Source organism: Mobula birostris, chromosome 1 (assembly GCF_030028105.1).
Source record: "Mobula birostris isolate sMobBir1 chromosome 1, sMobBir1.hap1, whole genome shotgun sequence".
Lineage (NCBI taxonomy): Eukaryota > Metazoa > Chordata > Chondrichthyes > Myliobatiformes > Myliobatidae > Mobula > Mobula birostris.
The window spans coordinates 127758954-127785556 of record NC_092370.1 but is presented as its reverse complement, the minus strand read 5'-3'; the positions used below and the strand labels follow the sequence as shown (position 1 = coordinate 127785556).

Below are 26603 nucleotides of genomic sequence, written 5' to 3'. Positions count from 1 at the left end.
GTGGACAGCATAAGGAAAAGAAAAAGATAAAAAGTCAATTTGCAGTTTCAAAAAGAGCACTATTCTTCACGCTGTTGAGGAAAAACCTGATAATTGTGAGAGTGACAAAGGACTGGATAGCCTTGGGATTTACAATGTGAAAAATAAGGAAAGTAATATAGCTTACTCCAAAAGTGAGTGGCAAATTAATTAAAATGGAATTAAATTCTGGCTGGGCTGTTTCAGTCATTTCACAAAATGAGTTTGAATGGCATTTCAAAGGTTCTGAATTGAAGCCTCCAGATAACCAACTAAGAACTTGTACCGGAGAAAATGTAACTGCTGAGGAATGACATTCATAACAGTGAAATGCAACAATGGGCTTGTATGTGGTAAAAACAGGAGGGCCAGCATTGTGGGGTGTGATTGGCTGAGACAACCACAACTTGATTGGAGACCCATCCACCATTTGCATACCACAACATACCCTGCAATAGAGTCAACTGAAAGCAAATTAAGGATATCTTTGCAAACCTTTCAGGAGGGAAACGCTTCAGCAAAGTGGACTTATCAGAGGCGTACCAACAGACGGAGATTGAGGAAGAATCCAAAATGTTTCTTACCAGCTTCATTTCTATAATAGGTTTAATTTTGGAGTAGCATCTGCACCTGCACTTGGCAGAAAGCTCTGGCCCAGGCACTCAGTATTACCTGGATAATATCATTGTTACCAGTATAGATGACAAGTAACATCTCTAAAATCTCAAGACAGTGTTAAAAAGCTCAGAAGATTATGCAAAAATGTGAATTCTTTAAACCAAGCATCATTTACTGTGGTCACACCATTGACGTATGAGGATTACACAAGTGTGCTGAGTAAATTCAAGCAGTGGTGGATGCACCAAGGCCAAAGAACTTGTCAGAGTTGCAGTCCTTTTTAGGATTTTTCAATTGCTGTAACAGATGCCTGCCAAACCTGGCTACTGTGCTGAACCCTTTGAACTCATTACCACAGAGCAGGAAGAAGTGACAATGGACAAAGCAGTGTGAGGTTTTCCAAAAGGCAAAGGAAGTGCTGATGTTAGACACTGTACTCACACATTACAATCCACATTATCAAGTGAAGCTTGCCTGTGATGCCTTGCCTTATGCTATAGGTGCAGTCGTGTCATGTTATGAGTGATGGAAGTAAACACCCCATAACCTCTGCATCATATTCTCTTAGTTCTGCTAAGAAAGTTAATGCACAGATTGATAGAGAGGCCTTGAGTCTAATTTGGGGTGTAAAATATTTCAACCAGTACATGTATGGGAGAGAGTGTACCCTCATTTCTGATCATCCACCACTAGTGTCCATTTTCAATCCACAGAAGGGTGTTCCACTAACAGCAGCAGGACAAATGAAGAGATGAGTTCTCTTTCTTAGAGGACACAATTACAAGCTGAAATTCAAGAGGATAACCAATCACTGAATGCTGATCGATTGTCCTGTTTACTCTTGGAAAAGGAAATACCTGAAAAATTTACAAAAGAGGGCACTCTTCTTGAAATGGTCTCCCCAATTCAAATCAGAAGTCTCTCTATTACGGCAGAGATGATCCAAAGGGAAGTCAGAAAAGACCCCACATTGTCTCAGGTCTACGTGGCCACCTAAAATAGCTGGAATGTGCAACAGAAGTTCCAGTTCCTCCATTTTTATCAGTGCTGGGATGAAATTGCCTTTGGTGGAATTTGCCTTCTGTGGGTTTAAGAGTTGTTGTACCATACAAGTTGAGAGCTAAAGTTTTGGAGGAGCTATATGCTGGTCTTCTAGGTGTGGTCAAAGTGGAAGTATTGGCTTGAGGCTTAGTCTAATGGCCTGGTATATATCAGCAGGTTGAACAGCTCATCATGCGCTATTTGGGAGGCCAGCATGTCCAGAAGACGCCAACAGCAGCACTTCTCCATCCCTAGGAATGGCCTGCATTCCATAACAGAAGATGCATGTGGATTTTGCTGGGCACCAGTTTCTTGGTATTAGTGGAAGCAGCTACAAAGTGGCTGGAGGTGTTCCCAACAATCTCCATTACATCCTTGCACACTGTAGATATGTTGAGCAGCCTCTTCTCAAGGATTGGTATTCCAGAACACTTAGTCAGTGACAATGAATCACAGTTCGTAGTGGAACAGTTTCAGTCATTCCTGAAAATGAATGGAATAAGACATATTACATCTGCACTGTACCGCCCAGCTTCAAATAGCTTGGCAGAAAATGTATCCAGAGTCTGAAGAACACACTGTGAGCAACGTTAGCAGAACACACTACACTGTTACTGAATCAGAAGCTCACCAATTTCCTCCTTGCATATCGCATGCAGCCCACTCCACAACCAAAACTCACCAGCTGTGCTGTTCCTGTGTCATCCCTAGCACTCTCGCTTGCATCTCCTCAAAGCCAATCTCAGAGGGAGAATGCAAGACAAGCAGCTGAGAAAAACTGAGGGCTTCTCAGACGGGGAGGTTTGATGTTTCACTCCTGGGCAAGCAGTCCTGTCGAGCGGCTACAGGGATGACTGAAAGTGGGTACTTTAAAAGATAACGGCCAGAAGGGGGAGGCTGAGGAAACGAAATCATAGGCTCTAGTTAGCGTGACTTCAGTAGTTGGGAAGATGTTGGAGTCCATTATTAAGGATGAGGTTTCGGGGTATTTGAGACATATGATAAAATAGGCCAAAGTCAGCATGGTTTCCTTAAGGGGATCTAAGGTGGGTCTAAGACCTGAGGATACGGCCTCAGAATAAAAGGACATCTCTTTAGAACAGAGGTAGGAATTTCCTTAGCCAGAGGATGGTGAGTTTGTGGAATTCATTGCTACAGATGCCAAGTCATTGGATATATTTAAAGTGGTGGTTGGTAGGCCCTTGATTAGTAAGGGTGTCAAGGATTACAGGGAGAAGGCAGGAGAATGGGTTTGAGGAGGGACAGTGAATCAACCATGATGGAATACCGGAGTAGACTTGATGGGCCAAATGGCTTAATTCTGCTCAAATGTCTTATGGTCAGCTACACTTTACTCTGCATTCTGTTACTATTTTAGCTCATTCTGCCTCAATGCACTGTGTAATGATTTGATCTGCATGAATAGTTATGCAGGACAAGCTTTCACTGTACTTCACTACTTGTTCCAAGTTCAAATTAAGTTTATTGTCAAAGCACATATATGTTGGCGCATGCTATCTTGAGATTAATTTTCTTGTAGGAATTGACAGAAAAACTAATACAATAGCATTTATGAAAAATCTAAACATAAACAGGCAAAGACTGACCAAAAAACCAATGTGCTAAAGAAGACGAACTGTGCAAATAAAAAATAATACTGAGAAGGTGAGTTATAAGGTGTCCTTGAAAGTGAGTGTGTAGGTTGTAGAATCAGGTCAGAATGTGATGAGTGAAGTTACCCACACCGGTTGAGGGATCTGATAGGATAGAGTAATAACTGTTTTTGAACCTGGTGGTATAAGACCCAAAGATTCTTTAGTTCCTGCCCGATTGTTGTAGTGAGAAAAGAACATGGTCTGGATAATGACCATCTTTGATGATGGATGCTGCTTTCCTGGGCAGCACTCCATGTAAATGTACTCAACGGTAGTGAGGGCTTTCCCTGTGATGGACTGGGTTGTACCAATCACTTTCTGCAGCCTTTTCCATTCCTACACATTGGTCTTTCCATACCAGGCCGTATGCAACCAGTCAGGATACTCTCCATTGTGCATCTTAGAAATCTGTGAAAGTTTTCGATGTCATGCCGAATCTACACAAACTTCCAAGAAAATAGAGACGTTGTCATGCCTTCTTTCGGATAAGACATGTTGTTCTGAGGACAGATCCTCTGATATGTTAACACGAAAGAAATAAAAGTTAGTGATCCTCTCCACCTCCGATCCCCTATTGTGGACTGGCTCATGGACCTCTGGCTTCTTCCTCTAGTCATTGATAATCAACTCTTGCAGAGAAATACAGCACAGAATCAGGCCTTTCAACCCAATTCCTTCATGCTGACCAAGTTACCAAACAGAAAAAGAAACCCGTTTCCTGTTAACCAGCCAATCTTCTATTACCATCAATATATTACCTCATACAGCAGATGTTATTATTATTGCCAGAACTGTTTCCTTCTGAAAATGTAAGTACTTCCATTGGTTCCCCTTTATCCGCACGACATGGTATTTCTTCAAAGGCCTAATAATTTAGTTGAACGTGATTTCCCACTAAAAAACCAACATTCTCTTCTCATGGTTACCTTGAATCTTCTTATCTGCCTAGCTATAATAAATACCTTCTGTCTAACAAAGGCTTAACTGACTAGTTCTTTCTTTCTATCTCTTTCTCTTTATTGATAAAGGAGTTCTATTTACTCTTATAAAATATAATGCAACCTTCTCTGAACAGAGTGAATTTTGGAAAATTACAACCATTGTACTAATTATCTCACTAGGATGTGTTTTAAAACCTTAAAATAAGGTCTCATCAGGATCAGGGGACTTCTCAGACCTGTGTTCAACATTTTGTTTGGTACCAGTTCCTCTGTGGGTGCAATTTACCTGAGCACCTCCCAGTTCCTGATTACACAGCTATTTGTGGAATGCTGCAGGTGCCCTCTGTCAAGAGTCGGCATGAAATGCCATTAAGGTTTTACCTGAAGAATAACTTAAATAAGACTGCTGCTGAACCGTGCCTGAAAGTAATTGACTGCAACAGACTAGCTTATGACTGGTTTCAGCAGTGTTGCAATAAGGACATACAGTATTTGTTTATGGGCCAGGAAAGTGTGCAAAGGCCAAAATATTTTGTAAGGAATTGCAAATTATTGAGCTTTATAAAGGCTGCATGGTTGCAAACATCAGTCACACTATCCACTACCTAATACTTAGTTAGTGAGGAATTATCTGCAGAATATAAAGCCTGGGAGATTTTCTTGCTTGAAGGTCTTTCTCTCCTCCATGGATTCAGTCTACACTTCTCACCGTCTTGGTAAATCAGCCAACATAATCAAAGGCCCCACCAACAATGGGCATTCTCTCTTCTCCCATCAGGCAGAAGATACTAAACCCTGCAAGCACGTACCACCAGGCTGAAGGTTCTCTTCTATCCCCCCGCTATAGGGCTAGTATGATAAGATGGACTCTTGACTTCACAAACTCCCTTGTACCTTATTGTCTGCCTGCACTCCACTTCCACTGTAATTGTAGCACTTTATTCTGCATTCTTTAATTGTTTTCTCCCTTAAATGGGTGCCTGAGTGGTTACAGCATCCTTTGGGACAAAGGGGCCTATTTCCATGCTGCAGGACGCCATGCATTACGTACGTCATATGGGGTGGCACGGTGGTGTAGCAGTCAGTGTAACACTATGACCCAGGTTCAATTCCATCGCTGTCTCTAAGAGGTTTGTACCTTCTCCCTGTGACCATGTGGTTTTCCTCCTGGATTCTCCAGTTTCCTCTCGCATTCCAAAGACGTTTGACTTAGTAGGTTAACTGGGCCCATGGGTGTAATTAATGGTGCAGACTCACTTGACCAGAAGGACCCTGTTACTGTGCTGTATCTCTAAGTATCTGAGGTTCTAAATATAGTAAATGGTGGCCAAGGGAGCTTGCTATGCACAGAGTCGCTGGGCAACTTCTTGCATTACAACAGGGCCTATCCCTCAGAGTCACACAGACATTCTGAAAGAGATACGAAAGGCGTTTTAGAAACCCAAGACTTACTTTTATTCCCCTTTTTAAAAAAAAGACTTGCATGTCTTTGAATTGCACTACTTGCTGACTTCCTCTCTCTTGATTTTTACAAGAGGTAACTTTTGCGCTGGATATGATTTAAAGAAGTTTGCTGAAGCAGCCTTGAGGGGCTGGATGGCCTCCTCCTGTTTCTATGAACATAAAGTAAACATCATTTTGTGGCTACAACTGGAAAATGCATAAATGTAGCAGGAGGTATTTGCAGTTTATTCAGACGTGTTGAATGGAGATGTAAAGAAGACAATAAATAATAATTGGGTTCTGACAGAGGCTACTGCACCAAGCTCAGTCTTTGTTAAGTGCTCCTGAATAGTTAGCTAAACACTTGAGCTGGTCATGAGACAAGCTTCCTTTGTCTTTCCTCAGCTGGTGAAAGGCCTTGCTGAGCATTTAAAGCACTTTTTAAAACAAATTCTGTTTATGACCACAAGACATAGGAGCAGAATTAGACCATTTGGCCCATTGAGTCTGCTCCGCCATTCTATCATGGCTGATTTATTATCCCTCTCAAACCCATTCTATTGCCTTCTCCCCATAACCTTTGATGCCCCGACTAATCAAGAACCTATCAACCTTTGCTTTAAGTATACTAAATGACATTGTCTCCACATCTGGCTGTGGCAATGAATTCCACAAATTCAACACCCCCTGGCTAAAGAAGTTTCTCTTCATCTCTGTTGTAATGGACATCCCTCTTTCCTGAGGTTGTGTCCACTGGTCCTAGACTCACACACTAAAGGAAACACACATCCCCCATTCACTCTATCTCAGTTTTCAATATTTGATAGGTTTCAATGAGATCCCCCTCATTCTTCTAAACTCTAGCGAGTGCAGGCCCGGACTAGCAAATGATTTGTTAACCCTTTCATTCCTGGAAACATTCTCATGAACCTTCTCCAATGCTGGCACATCTTTTCTGAGTTAAGGGACCCAAAATTGTTCACTATATTCCAAATACAGTCTGAACGATGCCTCATAAATGCTATCTTTGCATTTGTCTACCTTACCACTGACTCATTCTGCAAGTTAACCTTTAGGGAATCCTGCACCTCTGATTTTTGAATTTTCTCTGTTTATAAAATAGTCTACTCCTTTATTCCTTCTACCAACGTGCATGACCATACACTTCCCTACATAATATTCCATCTGCCACTTCTTCGCTAATCTTCTTTCCTTGCTAGTATATTCCAGTAATACCATGGGCTTTTATCTTGTTAAGCAGCCTCATGTGTGGCAGCTTCTTAAAGGCCTTCTGAAAATCCAGGTAAACAATATCTACTCGCTCTCCTTTTTCTATCCTGCTGGCTATTTCCTCAAAGAATTCCAACAGATTTGTCAGGCAAGATTTCCTCTTAAGAACACCATGCTGACCTTGACCTATTTTGTCAGCTGCCTCCAAGTACCCCAAAACCTCATCTTTAATAATGGACTTCAGTATCTTCCCAATTATCGAAGTCAGGCTAACTGGCCTATAATTTCCTTTCTTCTGCTTCCCTCACATCTTAAAAAGAGTGGAATGCTATTTTCAATTTTTCAGTCCTCTGGAAACATTCCAGAATCTAGTGATTCTTGAAAGATCATTACTAATGCCTCCCACAATCTCTTCAATTACCCCTTTCAGAACACAGGGGTGTGATCCATCTGGTCCAGGTGACTTGTCTAATTCCACACCTTTCAGCCTCCTAAGCACCTTCTCCTTGGTCATAGCGATTACACTCCCTTCTGCCCCCTGACACTCTTCAATTTCTGGCATGCTGCTAGTGTGTTCCACTGTGAAGACTGACACAAAATACATATTAAGTTTGTCTGCCATTTCTTTATCCTCCATTACTACCTCTCCAGAAGCATTTTCCAGTAGTACGAAAACCATTCTCACCTTTTACTCTGTATGTATCTGAGAAAGCTTTTGCTATCTTCTTTTATACTATTGGCTAGCTTACTTTTGTATTCCATCTTTACCTTCTTAATGACTTTTTATTTGTTTTCTGCTGGTTTTTAAAAGCTTCCCAATCCTCTAACTTCCCACTAATTTTTGCTATATTTATATGCCCTCTTTTTTGCTTATATGTTGTCTTTGACTTCCTTTGTCAGCCACTATTGCCTCACCTTCCTTTATAATACTTCTTCATCTTTGGGATGTATCTATCCTCCGCTTTCCAAATTACCCCCCAGAAACTCCAGCCATTGCTGTTCTACTATCGTCCCTGATAATGTCCCCTTCCAATCAACTTTGGCCAGCTCCACTCTCATGCCACTGTAATTCCCTTTACTCCACTGTAATACTGGTACATCTGACTTTACCTTCTTCCTCTCAACTTCAGAGTGATCACTGTCTCCTAAGGGTTCCTTTACCATAAGCTCCCTAATCAAATCCTGTTCATTACACAACATCCAATCCAGAATTGCTTTCCCCCTAGTGGGCTCAACCACAAGCTGCTCTAAAAAGCCAAGTAATAGACATTCTATTAATTCCTTCTCTTGGAATCCAGCAGGAACCTGACTTTCCCAATCTACCTGCATATTGAAATCCCCATAACTCTCCTAACATTGCCCTTTTTACATGCTTTTCTGTCTCCCATTGTAATTTGTATCCCACATCCTGCCTACTAGTTAGAGGCCAGTATATTCTGTTACTTCCATCAGGGTCCCTTTACCCTTGCAGTTTCTTAGCCCTACCCACAAGGATCCTGCACCTTCCGATCCTACAGGTCACCTCTTTCTGAGGGTTTGAATTCATTTTTTACCAACAGAGCCGCCCCACCCTGTCTGTTTACCTGCCTGTCCTTTTGATGCAAGTAGTATCTTTGGATGTTCAAAGGTTCCATTTAATATCCGAAAATGTATACACTATACAACCTGAAATCCCCCCACACACACATAAGCAGCAGAAAAACATCAGCCCTCCCTCCTCTCCTCACTTGTTCCAGCAGAAAGCATCAGCACCCCCACCACCCACCATGCAAGCAATTGCAAAGCTCCCAAAACGACCATCACGTCGATCCATCAAGAACCATTGTCCATCCTAACAGTTGGACATCCCACAGGTGCGCTCTCTCTCTCTCTAATGAAGGAGAGAAGGGTATCAGTCCTTTCACAGTGGGAGGGGAGGCCAACAGCTCGCTGTTTCGATGTTACAGTCTGCAGCGTCACCTTACTTCCAGCTCCCCTGACTCAAGGAGCAAACTCCCTTCATTGACAGACAGACACACACACACACACAAGCCTCCGACAGCCAAACTCGATGTTCCGATCTCCTGCGTCACTTCAGTCAGTGACACTGGTGAGAAATCGAGTCGCCCACAGGACGCACAAGGCTGCGCCCCAAAGGTGCTTGTCTTCCAGCCACTCTTGGAGATATCAAGAATGCTGGACTGCTCAGCGAGTTTCAAGAGCAGGAGCCCACCATCGTGAAGAACCACAGTTTGAATGCAGCTGTACATTAAAGACTCCGACAGGGCCCCAGCCACCTCGAAAAGGAAAGAAGAGACATCAAAGATACAAATTTAATGTTTTGCAGATGAACTGGAAGAAGTCACCCGCTGTTAAGCTCCCAGTTATGATCTTCTTTCAGCCATGACTCAGTGATGCCGACAGTGACATACCTACCAATCTCTAACTGCCCTACAGTATCATCCAACTTATTCGGTATACTGTGTACATTCAGTCTTGTATTCCTCATCCTTTTCAATGTTACACTTCAGTTCATCCCACTGACTGCAATTTTTCCTTAACATCTGCCTGTCCTTCCTCTCAGTTTCACTACAAACAGTATATCAGAATTAGGTTTAATATCACTGACATATGTCATGAAATTTGTTAACTTTGTGGCAGCAGTACATTGCAATACATGATAAATATAGGAAAAAAATTAATTACAGTAAGTAATAAAAAAAAGTAGTGAGGTAGTGTTCACGGGTTCAATGTCCATTTAGGAATTGGATGTCGGGGGGAAGAAGCTGTTCCTGAATCGCTGAGTGTGTGCCTTCAGGCTTCTGTACCTCCTTCCTGACGGTAACAATGAGAAGAGGGCATGTCCTGGGTGATGGGGGTCCTTAATAATGGACGCCACATTGCTGAGGCACCGCTCCTTGAAGGTGTATTGGATACTATGGAGGCTAGTACTCATGGTAGAGCTGACTAATTTTACAACTTGCTGCAAATTACTTTCATCTTGTGCAGTTGCGCTCCTCCCGCAAACCTGACAGTGATGCAGCCTGTCAGAATATTCTCCATGGTACACCTGCAGAAGCTTTTGAGTGTTTTGGGTGACAAACCAAATCTCCTCAAACTTCTCAAAAAGTAGTTGATATACATGTATATGAATGGAAAAAGAACCTAGTGCTTTTCTGGGGTATATGACGAGTGGCCTAGTGGCATCAGTGACGGACTTCGGGACGAAGGGTCCCGAGTTCGAATCCAGCCGGCTCCCCTGCACGCTTCCCATCCATGCTGGGCTATGAACTGGTGATCCCTTTGGAAACTCACCTGGCAGAAGGCAATGACAAACCACTGCTGTAAATTGCCTCGTACATGGTTCCTCACTGCGTCAGAGAGGCGTGGAGGGAAATCGTCCGCTAACCAGAGAAACTCCGGATGCGAGGTTCCTTTCCTTTTATGACGAAGAAACTCTTCTCGGGTTTCCAGCTGGGTACAGGTATTGATTTTAACTGATGTTTCGATGACAAAACTCTGCCATTTTCATCAGGGAGCATGTCTATACCTCTATCATCCTTCTCTCCTGATTGGTTACTCCTCATCCAATCAGGTTTCCACCATTCTACCTTGTTTACAATCAAATTCCAGTTCTTACTTAGAGACTTTAGTCGTCGTTAAAATTCTCTTTCTCTACTTTTACTTCAATGGCTTCCTTCACCAGATGGTCCTAAAAGTCATTGGCATAGCGCAGTAGTTTTGTGCAGTCAAAGTCAATTCTATGGCTATTGCAAATGCAATATTCTGCTACCGCCGATTTCTCTGGGTAATCCAAATGGATACAACTCCTGTGCTCCTTGATGCGGGTTTCCGTCATGCACCCTGTCTGGCCGATATACATTTATGGGATTCCCTGTGAATGCGGAGCAGCGTATGTCGGCCTGATCATCTGCAAATTTGGGATTCCAATCTTTTATCTCAAGTTTTAAAAGGGAATGTATTATCAGGCTTAGATTGCAGACAAAAGAACATGAAATCTGAAACCTGAAGTTTTGCTATTTTTAATGTGGGGTTCTTTATTATTTGCCCTTAGTATGTGGACATTATTGACAAGGCCAGCATTTGTTGACGGTTCTTAACTGCCTCCTGAACTTTGTTTCCCCCGGGATTAATAAAGTATGACTATGACTATGTTTGCTGGGCCAGAAAAGCACAGAAAACAGTCAACCACGTTGGTGACTCTGGAGTTACAGATAAGCTAGAGCAGGTAAGGAGAGCAGATATCCTTCCCTGAAGGATATTTGTAAGATAGGCAATCACCATTACAGAGTCCAGCTTTGTGACATAGCTAGGTGATACAGCTGTTGGATGTGCTGAGTTGCAGCTTCAGTAACCCAATTTCAGTCTGATTTCCAGTGCTGCATGGAATCTGCACGTTCTCCCTCTGACCATATGGGTTTCCCTTGGGTCCTCTGACTTCCCTCTACATCTCAAACACACAGGTTAATTCGCTATGGTAGTGTTCCTTCTGTGTAGGTGGCATTGGAATCTCAGAGATTCGCTATCACTTCAAGAAATCAAGAATATACAAGCAAGGATGTGCTGATGTTGTTTATAAGGTGTTAATCAGATTGCATTTGAAATATTGTGAGCATTTTTGAGCACTGTGTTGAAGCAAAGAGGTTCTGGTGCTGGGCGGGTCCAGAGGAGATTCACAGTGATCCTGAGAATGAAAGGCTTAATGTATGAAGAGCATTTGATGACTCTGGGCATGTAATTGATAGAGTTCAGAAGGAGGAAGGGAAACTTCATTCAAACTTGCCAAATCTTACAAGATAGCTGATATGGGAAGGATATTTTGAATTTCAAGGTAAATTTATTATCCAAGTACATAGATATCACTATATACAACCCAGAGAGTCATTTTCTTGCAGGGGCATACTCAATAAACCCATAATAGAATAATAACCATAATAGAATCAATGAAAGACCGCACCAACCATTCTTGAGGTAGTATATACCCAAAATATATGGTCTTACTCTCTAAGGGAATTTCACATTTAAAGATGTCTTGTAGGGCATTATGTATCCCACTCCAATAGTCTTTGATAACAGGGCATTCCAGAAAATATGATAATGGTTTTCATTTTGATTTCCACAATTTCTCCAGCAAGCAGGGAGGTTACTATCATAATGGGATTTCTGAGAGGTTGTAATAAAATATCTTATCAAGTTTTTCCATCTGAACTCCCTCCATTTCTGTGAACTGGTACACTCCCATTGATACCTGCATATTATTGTCCATTCTTCCTCAAAAATAATTATCCCTCCTTCCTTCTCCCATTTTGTTTTAATGTATGAAGTCGGATGTTTTAAGATTTGACAAACCATTATACATGCTTGAAATGATTCTACTACCGTTATCTAAATTATATGCTTTTCTAAATAGCTCTATCAATCATGTACTTGCCTTGGTTACATTTTTAACCGTCCTATTAACATACTGTCACATCTGTAAATACTGATAAAAGTCTTGTTTTTCTAATAAGTGTTTCTCTTCAAGCATTTCAAAACTGAACAGTGTTCCTTCTTTCATTATATTGCAAATAGTTGTTATTCCTTTAGCTGTCCGATCCTTAAATCTAGCATCCGAGTCATATGCACACCATTTAAGAATTGCAGTATCTCCCTCTAGTTTATATTCTTTTATAATAGTTTTCCATATTTTAAGAGTCCATTTCACCCATGGGTTAGCAATAGTATTTATGTACCTTTGTAGGTTGTTATCAGCCAAAATTGCCTGTATGGGGATGGGAAGTATCCCCTCCTCAATGTTTTTCCATTGAGCATCAGATGATGGGTTGCACCAACATATCACGGCTCTCAACTGTGCTGCAAAATAATAATCTCTAAGAGAAGGTAGGCCCCATCCCCCCTTTTCCTTGGCTAATTGCAAAGTTTTGAGACGAACTCTAGGCCTTTGCTATATATATCTTGATAACATTTTGTTCCGTTCATTGAATTGATTTTGATTAATCTCCATTGGTAGGGTCTGAAAGAGATATAATAGTCTGGGCAGTATATTCATTTTAATAGATTCAATCCTTGAACTGAGACTAAAAAAAGGAATTAGGTTACATCTTGTTATATCTTCCTTAATTTTTTTATATATAGGCTGATAATTCCATTCTGATAATTTTGCCAAATTGTTTGGCACAATGATGCCCAAATATTTGACAGGCTCTGTTTGCCATGCCCAAGGATATCTACTTTCAATTTCTCTCGGTGGGCTATAGTTATATTAAAGTAATTGGGTTTTATCCATGTTGATCTTGTATCCTGATAATTGACCATATTGTTCAAAGGATTGCATCAATTTAGGTAAAGAGTATTTTGGTTGCCCTAGATAGATCAAAATGTCATCCGCGTAACAGGCCAATTTATGCTCTGTCCCTTTAATATGTAATTCCCCTGATATCTTCATTTTGTCTGATGTATTGAGCTAATGGTTCCAGATATAATGCGAAGAGTAGCGGTGACCATGCACAACCCTGTCTCGTGCCCCTTTCTAGAATAAAACTATTTGATTTTAATCCTAGCAGCAGGGTTGTCATATAGTGCCTGTATAGTTTTAATAATTATGTCATGGAAAGCAAATCTATGTAAAACTCTGTAAAGAAAATTCCAATTAACCGAATCAAATGCCTTTTCAGCACTATCTATTTATTCTATGGTTACTTTTCCTTTCTGTTTCCTATCCCGGATACAGTTTTCAAAACCAGTGATAACTGCAGTGAGTGGCTACGCTGAAGCAGGAGGATTAGCAATCTTGTTGTTGCCTGACTTCTGAGTAATGGGGAGAAGTGCTATCATAGAAGTCTTCTGCAGGTGATTTGGTACTTGTTTTTCACTGAGGAAAAATGTTTAACTTCTAGCATTTGCAGGATGTACAGGAGCTTTATAGAATGCTCCTTGCATTTGTCCCAGGTGTCCCACTGATTGATGGAGGCACAGTAAGATTATCCAGGGCACTAGATCTTATTCTGACCAAACACCCCATCAGTGCACAAGAAGCCTACGAATTTAGCTTTGCCACTCGAGTTGTCCCAGTTGGTTAAGGTTTGTGCAGCCCTTGATTTTAATTGCTCTTGGCTAAGTTACATGACTGCATTTCATAAATCACAGTATTTCACAGAACATATAGAACTATATAGCACAGTACAAGCCTTTCAGCTCACTAACAGCCGAACTGCTAACCTACTTCACAATCAATCCAATCCTTCCTATAACCCTTCCAAATTGAATATGCAATTACAAAAATAAACAGTATTAGATGCAAGTTAAATTATATTGAGAAGGAGAAATATATATGAATTAAAATCAATTACTTGACTCAGAGTAATGGCTAGAATGGGAGCTAAAGATACTTTTTATTTGGGGTCTCAGAGATTTGGAACTCACCACTTCAAGGAGCGCTGAAGGCAGACTCCTCGATCACATTTAAAGCAGAACTGTGGTTGCGTACTTCTGTCACCTACGAGGTTGCTGACCCGTGCCTGGATGAAAGTAGCTCCGACAATTCCCAGGGAGCTCGACACCATCCTCTGCAAAGCGGCACACCTGGGTTCACCACCCAAACATTTATTCCTTTCACCACCGGCACACAGTGGCTGCAGTGTCTGCCATTTACAGAATGCACCACATTGTGATAACACTCCCACACTCACATCCTCTGCTACCAAAGGAACAGGGGCAGCAGGTGCACGGCAACATCACCACCCGTAGGATTACTCAGTTGTCACTGCTGCTGCCACCTGTTATGCCGCTGGCATTTAGGACAACAATGAAGGTTCTCCATCTGTCTCTGTCCTTGGCCATCTCTATTGCGCCTCAGGTGTGGTTCAGGGTCCTCATTTCTGCCTCTATGATATGGTGTCAAGTTGCCTTTGGTCTCCTGCATTTCCTCCACCCTTCAGGTGTCCAATGAAGTGCTGCTTTGATGATGGAATTGGCCTCATCATGTGCCCAATCCATCTTCAATGTTTCCTCATGATGATGACACTGAAGGATTAGGGCGTGGCTGGAGATTTCTCTTGGCCAGAGAATCTGGAGGATCGTCCAAAGGCTTATGGTGTGGAATGATAGCAATCTCGTTCTCTGTCATGTGCCAGCATTCTGACGTGAACAAGACTGTGGACAGGACACAGCTCTGGTACAGCTTCACCTTGGTGTGGACGTTGTACTTGGTTGATCCCCATTGATCCGAAGACCTTTCTAACTTTGCTGTGTCTGCACTGGATGTCATCCTCGTTCCCACCAACCTGCCAAATGATACCGCCCAGGTTGGCGAATCTGCCAGTGCTGGGTAAGTCAACTCTATATGCCTTGATGGGAGGAGGACACTCTACAGCTCAATGTTGCACGCAATTCCAGTTCGGAAATATATTGCTCATCCTTCAGTATCATGGGATCTAAATCCCAGAACTCCCTCCCAAGAACACCTTCACTGGGAGTGCAGCAGTTCAAAAAGGTGACCCAACAAGACCTTCCCAAGGGCAATTATCGATGGCAAATAGGTGCCATCCTTGCCAGGGATGCCCAGATCCCAAAAAAGCAATGTTAAAAAAAACTAGAGACTGATGTTGGCAGGAGTGAATATTTCACTGAACGGTCAAGGTGACCTTTTGGGCCATGTCCAATTTTCATTGTTGGAATATCGGGTACAGTTCAGTGCATCAGTCTTTAGGAACAGGATTAGGGCTCTGTTGAGTGAACCGATTTACCAGAATAATTGCAACAATGAGGAATTGGGAAGCCAGAATGAGAAGCTCCCTAAAGGAGTAAATGTAAAGAGAAAATGTGGTAAGTTTGCTTAAAGGCATGATGAAACAAATGAGGCAGATCAGCCTCTAATGGCTATAGGTCAAAAGCTGGATGACAGAGACAGAAGATAATTGACAAACATCCAAGGAATGATGTTAGAATTTTTATACTGGAATGTGTGGTTAGAATTTGGTATGCAAAATTTGATAGGATAGTGAATAGAGATTCCAAAGGGCTTTCTTCATGAAAATGGATATACCTTGCAGCAGAAAAAAATACCAATGCCGTGGGGAAAGAGAAGGACTTGTGGACTAATTAACCATTGATAGAATGAGAGAAATAAAATTTGTTGGGCCAAATGGCTGTTTCTGTTGCTGTTCAATTCTATTTTTGCGCTCCTGCTAAACTTAAGGGACCGTGTTTATCATATTCATTTTGAACACAGCAGACTGCTTTTTCAGTGCTCCCATAAAATTAGCTGGGCCCTGTTTCCGACACTCCCTCTAAACTCTCTGGGCCCTGTTTCTGACACTCCCTCTAAGCTCACTGCAGCCTATCTCCCACACACTGCCTATAAACTCACTGGGACCTATTTCCGACACTCCCTGTAAACTCACTGGGCCCTGTTTCCAACACTGCCTCTAAACTCACTGGGGCCTGTCTCACACTCCCTCTAAACTCACTGGGCCCTGTTTCCGACACTCCCTCTAAACTCACTGGGGCCTGTCTCACACACTTTGTAAACTCACTGGGCCCTGTTTCCGACACTCTCTCTAAACTCACTGGGGTCTGTCTCTCACACACACTGCCTCTAAACTCACTGGGGTCTGTCTCACACTCACGGCCTCTAAACTCACTGTGGCCTGTCTCTCACACACACTGCCTCTAAACTCACTGGGGTCTGTCTCACACTCATGGCCTCTAAGCTCACTGGGCCCTGTTTCTGACACTCCCTCTAAACTCACTGTGGCCTGTCTCTCACACACACTGTCTGTAAACTCACTGGAGTCTGTCTCACACACGCTGCCTCTAAACTCATTGGAGTCTGTCTCACACTCATGGTCTCTAAACTCACTGTGGCCTGTCTCTCACACACACTGCCTCTAAACTCACTGGGGCCTGTCTCACACACACACTGCCTCTAAACTCACTGTGGCCTGTCTCACACATACTCTCTAACTCACTGCAACCTGTCTCACACACACTGCCTCTAAACTCAATGGGGTCTGCCTCACACACACTGCCTCTAAACTCACTGGGACCTCTCTCACACACACTGCCTCTAAACTCACTGGGACCTCTCTCACACACACTGCCTCTAAACTCAATGGGGTCTGCCTCACACACACTGCCTCTGAACTCACTGGGACCTCTCTCACACACACTGCCTCTAAACTCACTGGGACCTCTCTCACACACACTGCCTCTAAACTCACTGGGACCTCTCTCACACACACTCTAAACTCACTGGGGTCTGTCTCACACACTCTCTAAACTGACTGCAGCCTGTCTCACACACACTGCCTCTAAACTCACTGGGACCTCTCTCACACACACTCTAAACTCACTGGGGTCTGTCTCACACACTCTCCAAACTCACTGCAGCCTGTCTCACACACACTGCCTCTAAACTCACTGGGGTCTGTCTCACACTCACGGCCTCTAAACACATTGGGGCCTGTCTCACACACACACTGCCTCTAAACTCACTGTGGCCTGTCTCACACACACTTTCTAACTCACTGCAGCCTGTCTTACACACACTGCCTCTAAACTCAATGGGTCTGCCTCACACACACTGCCTCTAAACTCACTGGGACCTCTCTCACACACACTGGGGTCTGTCTCACACACTCTCTAAACTCACTGCAGCCTGTCTCACACACACTGCCTCTAAACTCACTGGGGTCTGTCTCACACTCACGGCCTCTAAACACACTGGGGCCTGTCTCACTCACACACTGCCTCTAAACTCACTGTGGCCTGTCTCACACACACTCTCTAACTCACTGCAGCCTGTCTTACACACACTGCCTCTAAACTCAATGGGTCTGCCTCACACACACTGCCTCTAAACTCACTGGGACCTCTCTCACACACACTCTAAACTCACTGGGGTCTGTCTCACACACTCTCTAAACTCACTGCAGCCTGTCTCACACACACTGCCTCTAAACTCACTGGGGTCTGTCTCACACTCACGGCCTCTAAACTCACCAAACACAGTAAAAGTGAGGTGATATTTCTGTGAGTCTGCAGACATCCCACCCTGCAAAAACTCATTTCAGGGAGGTCTCAACTGGAAGTCTCAACCTCATAGCAGTCTGTGTCAATGAATTTGTTAATCTTGCAAAACATCAGATTCACAAGTGTTTTGTGAGGCAGCTGACTTCTGAATTCTGTCTTAATGTGATGCACCATGCTGAATGCCCTTTCTACATCACAATTGGAATTTGGCAGCACCAAAAGCAGCTTCATCAACTGGATGCTCTACCTGCCACTCTCTTGCTTCATCTGTCACTCACTCTCTCTGTCTGTCTGCCTCTCTCTCTCCCTCTTGTTCGCTCGCTCTCAAAAAAATTGATTTCTAGGATATTGTATATAACTTGCGGGTGTCAGGGAGCCGCTAACAATATGCGGGAGACTCCCGGAACTGCCAGGAGAGGTGGGATGTCTGAGTCTGTTGGGGTCACATACTCCCGGTGTGACCTCCTGTATATCGTTGAGACCCAACATAGATTGGGAGACCGCTTTGCCGACCACCTATGCTTCGTCTGCCAGAACAAGTGAGATCTCCCAGTGGCTACCCATTTTAATTCCACTTCCCATTCTCATTCCGATATGTCCATCCATGGCCTCCTCCACTGACATGGTGAGGCGACAGTCAGGTTGGAGAAACAACACATTATATTTCATTTGTGTAGCCTCCAACCTGATAGCATGAACACCGAATACTCAAACTTCCGGTAATGCCCCCCATTCCCCCCCCCCACTGTTCCCCATCCCTTTTCCCTCCCTCACCTTATCTCTTTGTCCACCCATCGCCTCCCTCTGGTGCTCCTCCCCCCTTTTTCTTGCTTCCATGGCCTTCTGTCTCTTTCACCAATCCCCTTCCCAGCTCTTTACTTCATCCCTCTTCCTCCATGTTTCATCTATCACCTGGTGTTTCTCTCTTTCCTCCCCTCACCTTTTAAATCTAATCCTTAGCCTTTTTCCTCCAGTCCTGCTGAAGGGTTTCAGCCCAAAACATCGACTGTACTTTTTTTCCACAGATGCTGCCTGGCCTGCTGAGTTCCTCCAGCATTTTGTGTGTGTTACCTTGTTCTTTTGATTGACCGTAAATGAACAAATCAGGTCAGACATTAGTGCAAAGAATGGACTGCCTTCATACTATGCTTTAAACAATTGTATTCTCCAAATCTTCAATTTTATTGTATCATTCAAGATGATTTTTGATACCTTCAAATTCTTCATTATTCCTAACTTGTTGAAGTAGTGAAATTGTTGCATTTTCTCTCCTGGCCGTTTCTGACATCACCACTGAATGTTTGAAACCACAGTGAGCAAAGCAGTTCGAGATCGTCCTACTGATCTCTTGTCAAATATCAGTGACAAAAATCAATGCTCTTTGAACACAAGCACATGCAACTGACACTTTTTAAAAACTGATAGCTCTAAGCACAGTGTAGTGTCTAATGGCCACACATATGCACATGACTGACACTAGTTAGAAACTGTTCAGGAACAGTCCCCCGCCCCGGTTAAGAAGCATAGTGTCCCAAATAAACAACTGATATCCTGGCTATTTCTCAGTTTAGTTTCTGTTCTTTAAGAGTTGTCCCAAATTAATGGTTGCCCCTATTAGACGATAGTCCAATTTACTGGAATCCACTGTTGCATTATCATCCAGTAATCTGGAACAGCTGCTGATTCGGTCGCAGCAAAGTCACAAGTTTGCTGAATGATTGGACCTTTATGGTAGCAGTGTTCAGGATGAAAGGTGTGGTGTGGTTTGCCTCTTGCCGCAATCGCGGGTCCTGGGTTTTGTAGCACAGCCACATTGCACTGTGTTGGCTTTTGATGGGGAGGGAGGCAGCTTATGGCCTTACAGCTGGTCCTGCTTTCCTCCTCTCCCTCTCTCCCTCCACCTCCACCCCCACCCCCACGTGAAGCAGCTGATCGGCCTGGTGCCCATGTTGACCTAGCATCAGGGGTCCAGACTTGCTGGAGGGGGTGGTCACCAGTGGTCATGACAAGTCTCCACAGACCCCGCTGTTGAAGGTATCATACATATTCTGTCTGCTGCTTCGCTTCCCCTTGGTTAGCCGCGGCTCTCTAAGTGTTTGCTGAGCCTGTTCCAGCTGCTGATGTTCATTAGCTGACAGCAGTCAGTAACGGCTCCGCAGCTGTTGGATCCATCACCGATGTAGAATATCCTCGGCACTGAAAATGCACAAGACTGTGACAGGGTGTGCTGCAATTTGGGGGCAATGACGTAATGTATATGTGCCCAGTTTTATAATCAGTTGAAATGGAATACCTGGATTGACGTAGATGGCAATTCTGAAGTATCTGTCTTATTCACTGATATACGTATGTGCGTGCGCATATATGGACATGGACACACACACACACGCACGCACGCTCAAAACCTACACACACACACACACACACACACACACAAAACCTATACACAGACACACACACACCTACAAACAGACACAAAAAGCTACACACACACACACACACACACACACACAAAACCTATACACAGACACACACACACCTACAAACAGACACAAAAAGCTACACACACACAAAAATCCTACACGCACACACAAAACCTACACACACACACGCTCAAAACCTACACACAGACAGACACACACACCTACAGACATAAAAAGCTACACACACACAAAAATCCTACACGCACACACACACTCAAAACCTACATACACACAAAACCTACAAACACACACACAAAACCTACAAACACACACACAAAACCTACACACACACACACACACACACACACACACACACACACACACACACACACACACACACACACAAACCTACTCACACAAGCCTGAAACAGTTTGGGTTCATTTTTCCCATGATGTAACACATCAGGAATATTCGGAAATGATGGCATTGTTTATATTATTTGGACTTAGCAATTTTAAATCTGGCAAAAAAAATGTCTCTGTGTGAATAAAAGGTTACTGGTGTGCAACTATCACGGGAGTTGTGGGTTCAAGTCCTTCTCCAGGGACTTGAGTGCAAAACTCAAAGCTGACACTCCAGTGCTTTTTATTTGGATTAGATGTTAAACTCCAGAGCTCCATCTGCACAGTGTCATGGATACAAACATTTCCACAGTACTGCTTTGAAGAGAAATCCTTCATGATGTCCAGGCAGCATCTATGGAAAAGAGTACAGTCGACGTTTTGGGTTGAGACCCTTCGGCAGGACTGGAGAAAAAAAGATAAGTAGATTTAAAAGGTGGGAGAAGAGGAGAGAAAAACGTAAGGTGATAGGTGAAACTGGGAGGGCGAGGGATGAAGTAAAGAGCTGGGAAGTTGATTGGTGTAGGAGATACAGGTCTGGAGAAGGGGGGAATCTCGTAGAAGAGGACAGAAGGCCCTGGAGGAAAGAAAAGGGGGAGGAGCACCAGAACGAGGTGATGGGTGGGCAAGGAGATAAGGTGGAGAGGGAAAAAGGGATGGGGAATAGTGAAGGTGAGGGGAGGGGGGGACATTGCCAGAAGTTTGAGTGATCAATGTTCATGCCATCAAGTTGGAGGCTACCTAGATGGAATATAAGGGTTGGAGACTAACTCCTTCACCAATCAACTTCCCACCTATTTACTTCATTCCTCCCCCTGCACCCCCGCCCCCAGTTTCAGCTATTGCCTTGTATTTTTCTCTCCTCTTCTCCCACCTTTTAAATCTACTCCTCAGCTTTTTTTCTCCAGTCCTGCCAAAGGGTTTCGGTCTGAAACGTCAACTGCACTCTTTTCCGTAGATGCGGCCTGGCCTGCTGTTCCCCCAGCATTTAGTGTGGGTTGCTTGGATTTCCTGCAGAATTTTGCTAGTTTTTTCCTTCATGGTGTCATAATCTTAATTTCTGCATTGGGCAACACTCCCACAGCTGACTATCTGATGAATATTCCATCGATCTGGGATCTTGCTGGGCATAAATTAACACTGTTGTACCAGAGTTCCTACTTCCAGTAAGAGACATTCTATATCTCTATCTGTTTGCTAACGTGATCAGCAAACCCAGCTCCACACAGATGTTGAGTTTGGGAAATTGCTATGTAAGGGTTTAGCAGAATTGTGGTTTCATTGTGACCGGAGTTTCCCAGGCAGAGCAGTGGTGATGGAGGGTGGGGTACATGTGGGTGTGTCGAATAGCTTAAGAGGTGCAAGCTTTATTCCCCCCCTCCATATATGGAAGATGAAAAGTGAAGCCAGGTGGGTGGGTAGGGTCAAGGGTCAGAGAAGAAGGAATTTGATAGGAGAGGAGAGTGGACAATTGGAGAAAGGGAGGTAGAGGGGACCCAGGGGAAAGTAAATGCAGTCAGCTGGATGGGCTGAAATGCAAGAAGTATCAGGAAAAAGGGTGATAAGCTGAGAGAACAGATCAATACACGTATCTATGATTTTGTCACCATTGCAGAGACTTGGTTGTCACAAAGGCAGGAACGACTGCTGCATGTTCTGGGATTTAGGCGCTTCAAAAGTGACACGACTGGAGGTAAAATTGGTGGAGGACTGGTGACGTTAATCAGAAATAGTATCACATCTACAGAAAGGGAGAATTTCATGGAGTGTTCATCTCCCAAGTTAGTGTGGGTGGAAGTCAGAAACAGGAAGGGAGCAATCACTTAATTGGAAGTATTCCATAGATCACTCAATAACAGTAGAGACATCTTCCTTCTCAGTCCTGAAGAAGGGTCTTGGCCTGAAATGTCAACTGTACTCTTTTCCGTAGATGCTGCCTGGCCTGCTGAGTTCCTCCAGCATTTTGTGTGTGTTGCACAGTGGCTTTCCAGCACCTACAGATTTCCTTGTGTATGTGAGAGACACTGAGGAGCACATTGAGAGGCAGATTTCTGAAAGGTGCAAAAATAACATCATTGTTGGTCAAGGACGACTTCAACATCCCTGATATGGATTAGTGTGAAAGGTTCAGATGGGGCAGAATCTAGGCCTCTGTACCTCCCTCTGCAACTGGATCCTCGACTTCCTAACAGGAAGATCACAATCTGTGCGGATTGGTAATAACATCTCCTCCTCACTGACAATCAACATTGGTGCGCCTCAGGGGTGTGTACTTAGCCCACTGCTCTGCTCTCTCTATACCCATCTATAAATTTGCTGACGATACAACCATTGTTGGTAAAATCTCAGCTGGTGACAAGAGGGCGTAGAGGAGTGAGATGTGCCAACAATTGGAGTGGTGCCGCAGCAACAACCTTGCACTCAACGTCAGTAAGACAAAAGAGCTGATTGTGGACTTCAGGAAGGGTAAGATGAAGGAACACACACCAATCCTCATAGAGGGATCAGAAGTGGAGCAAGTGAGTAGTTTCAGGTTCCTGGGTGTCAAGATCTCTGAGGATCTAACCTGGTCCCAACATATTGATGCAGCTATATAGAAGGCAAAGCAGCAGCTATACTTTATTAGGAGTTTGAAGAGATTTGGCATGTCAACAAATACACTCAAGAACTTCTATAGATGTACAGTGGAGAGCTTTCTGACAGGCTGCATCACTTGTCTGGTAATGGGGTCTACTGCACAGGACTGAAAGGAGCTGCAGAGGGTTGTAAATCTAGTCGGCTCCATCTTGGGTACTAGCCTACAAAGTACCCAGGACATCTTCAGGGAGCCGTCTCTCAGAAAGGCAGCATTCATTATTAAGGACCTCCAGCACCCAGGGCATGCCCTTTTCTCACCGTTACCCTCAGGTAGGAGGTACTGAAGCCTGAAGGCACACACTCAGTGATTCAGGAACAGCTTCTTCCCCTCTACCATCCAATTCCAAAATGGACATTGAATTTGTGAATACTACCTCACTTTTTAAACATATTTCTGTTTTTGCATATTTTTAATCTAGTCATTATATGTATACTGTAATTGATTGATTTATTTACTTATTTATTTTTTGTTCTATATCATGTATTGCACTGAACTGCTACTGCTAAGTTAACAAATTTCATGACACATGCTGGTGATAATAAAGCTAATCATGACTTTGTTAGCTGTGTCCAAGAAGGATTCCTGACACAATATATGGCCAGACAAGTGGAGGAAAGGATATACTGGATTCAGTACGTAGTAGGCAATCAACCTGGTCAGGTGACATTCTCAGTGGACGAGCATTTGGGAGACAATGACCACTATTTTCAGACCTTTACCTTTGCCTTTGTCTTTTAAAGGTATAGGAGCAGATGATATGGGAGAGTACTTCATTGGGGAAGAACAAACTATGATGTGATTAGAGAATATAAATTGGGAACAGGTGTACTCAGAGAAATGGACAACCAAAAATGTTTCCATTGTTTAGGGAGCACTTGCATGGACTTCTGGATAGATTTGTCCCAAAGAATGGTAGGGTGAGGGAACCATGGTTGACCAGAGATGTGCAGCACCTAGTCAAGAGGAAGAAGGAAGCAAACTTGAGGTTTAGGAAGCAAGGATCAGGCAAGGCTCTTGAGAGTTATAATGTAGCCAGGAAAGAGCTTAAGGATGGACTGAGGAGAGCTAGAAGGGGACATGAGAAGGCATTGGTGACTAGGATTAAGAAAAAGCTCCAAAGTATTCTACACATATGTGAAGAGCAGGAGATGGCTAACGTGAGGGTAGGATCAATCAGAGATAAAAAAAAAAAGAAAACCTGCCTGAAGTCAGGATGTAGAGGAGATTCTTGATGAATACTTTGTTTCAGTATTCACCAGTAAGAGAGACCTTGACAGATGTGAGGACAGCATAGAATAGGCTAATATGTTCAAGTTCAAGTCTAATTATCATTCAACCATTTATGAATACCCATGAATATAGCCAAACAAAACAGTGTTTCACTGTGACCAAGATGCAAAACACAGTCATACACAGCACAAGGCACATATAGCACATTTAATACAGCAGTAAAACATACACTCACATAAAAAAGTAAAATATATCCCAAGTCTCTGAGTGACCTGACCTGTAGATTGATGGTACATGAATGGGTGTTATCGACAAGGACAGGCAGCTGTCAGCAGTCCGCAGACGAATGTACGCACTCTTGCACGTATGCAATCCAGCTTGTTATTGCACAGACTGATCACTGGAGGGCAGCATGGACAGGAGGGGCCAAAACGGACACCGCACTACATCGTGAGTCTTCTCCTGAACTGCTGCAGCAGGCAAGACCACAGCTCGAGGGCTAGTCCTCTCTGCAACCGAGGCAACGCAGCTCGCCTGTCGTCTGTCTCATCTATAAACGAGGGAAATAAATAGACATGTAGCATTTTACATTATTAATGTCCAACAGGGCCTTGTGATCGCAAAAGAAACACCTGAGACAATCACTTGCTACTGGACTGCACATCACCTTCGCACACCGACTGCGATGCCTTCCTGTAGCAGGCAGTAACACGGTCTGCACCAGGTCCTGCTCCTCCGCCAAAAAGCAGCTCCCTGGTGGGTAGACCTGCGGTGTCTGAAGGTTTTAATGTCTGAAATTGTCCTGCAGTCGTAAAAAAGGCATTTAAAAAAGACAAAAGCACCTTTGGTTGGCCTCCCGAGAGGCCGTTGCATCTGAACATGCTGCCATCTTACTGGAAAACCCCGGAACATGCTGGAACATGTCGGCATTATGAAAGAGACTGTACTGGAAGGTTTGGAAAACATTAGAATAGATAAACCCCTGGGCTGGACAGGATCTGCCCCAGGTTACTATGGGAAGTGAGGGAAGAGATTGCTGTGTAGTTGGGGATGATTTTTGTGTCCTCACTTGCCACATAAGTGGTACCAGAGGATTGGAGGGTGGCAAATGTTATTCCTTTGTTCAATTAAGGTAACAGGGTTAATCGCTGGAATTAAAGAACAGTGAGTCTTACATCAATAGTGGGCAAACTCAGGATTTTTGGAGGCAGGATTTATAAGCAGTTGTAGAAGCATTGTCTGACTCCTTTTCTGAGGGGCAGTTTGTGCCTCACGAGGCCTGATTGAATTCTTTGAGGAAGTGACAAAACAAGCTGATGAAGGTGGAGAAATGGATGTGGTGTGCATTACAAGGCATTTGATAATGTTTTCTATGGTAGGCTCATTCAGAAAGTCTGGAGACATGGGATGCAAGGAAACCTGGCTGCGTGGGTTCAGAATTGACATTCCTACAGAAGGCAGAGGGTAGCCTCCAACCTGATGGCATGAACATCGACTTCTCTAACTTCCGCTAAGACCCCACCACCCCCTCGTACCCCATCTGTTACTTATTTTTATGCACACATTCTTTCTCTCACTCTCCTTTTTCTCCCTCTGTCCCTCTGAATATACCTCTTGCCCATCCTCTGGGCCCCCCCCCACCTTGTCTTTCTTCCCGGACCTCCTGTCCCATGATCCTCTCGTATCCCCTTTTGCCTATCACCTGTCCAGCTCTTGACTCTATCCCTCCCCCTCCTGTCTTCTCCTATCATTTTGGATCTCCCCCTCCCCCTCCAACTTTCAAATCCCTTACTCACTCTTCCTTCAGTTAGTCCTGACGAAGGGTCTCGGCCTGAAACGTCGACTGCACCTCTTCCTACAGATGCTGCTTGGCCTGCTGTGTTCACCAGCAACTTTGATGTGTGTTGCTTGAATTTCCAGCATCTGCAGAATT

The 26603-nt window shown here is 43.7% G+C and overlaps 1 protein-coding gene across 1 annotated transcript in view; it reads left to right on the top strand.

Annotated features, from left to right (window-relative positions):
• LOC140191450 (enoyl-CoA hydratase, mitochondrial) overlaps positions 1–14025 on the top strand; it is a 33113-nt gene extending 19088 nt beyond the window's left edge. The window contains 3 exon segments of the mRNA XM_072248915.1: positions 5751–5882; positions 13621–13803; positions 13895–14025. Of these exon segments, the coding sequence (XP_072105016.1) occupies positions 5751–5882; positions 13621–13803; positions 13895–14025 (446 nt within the window).
• Positions 14026–26603: the final 12578 nt, after the last annotated feature.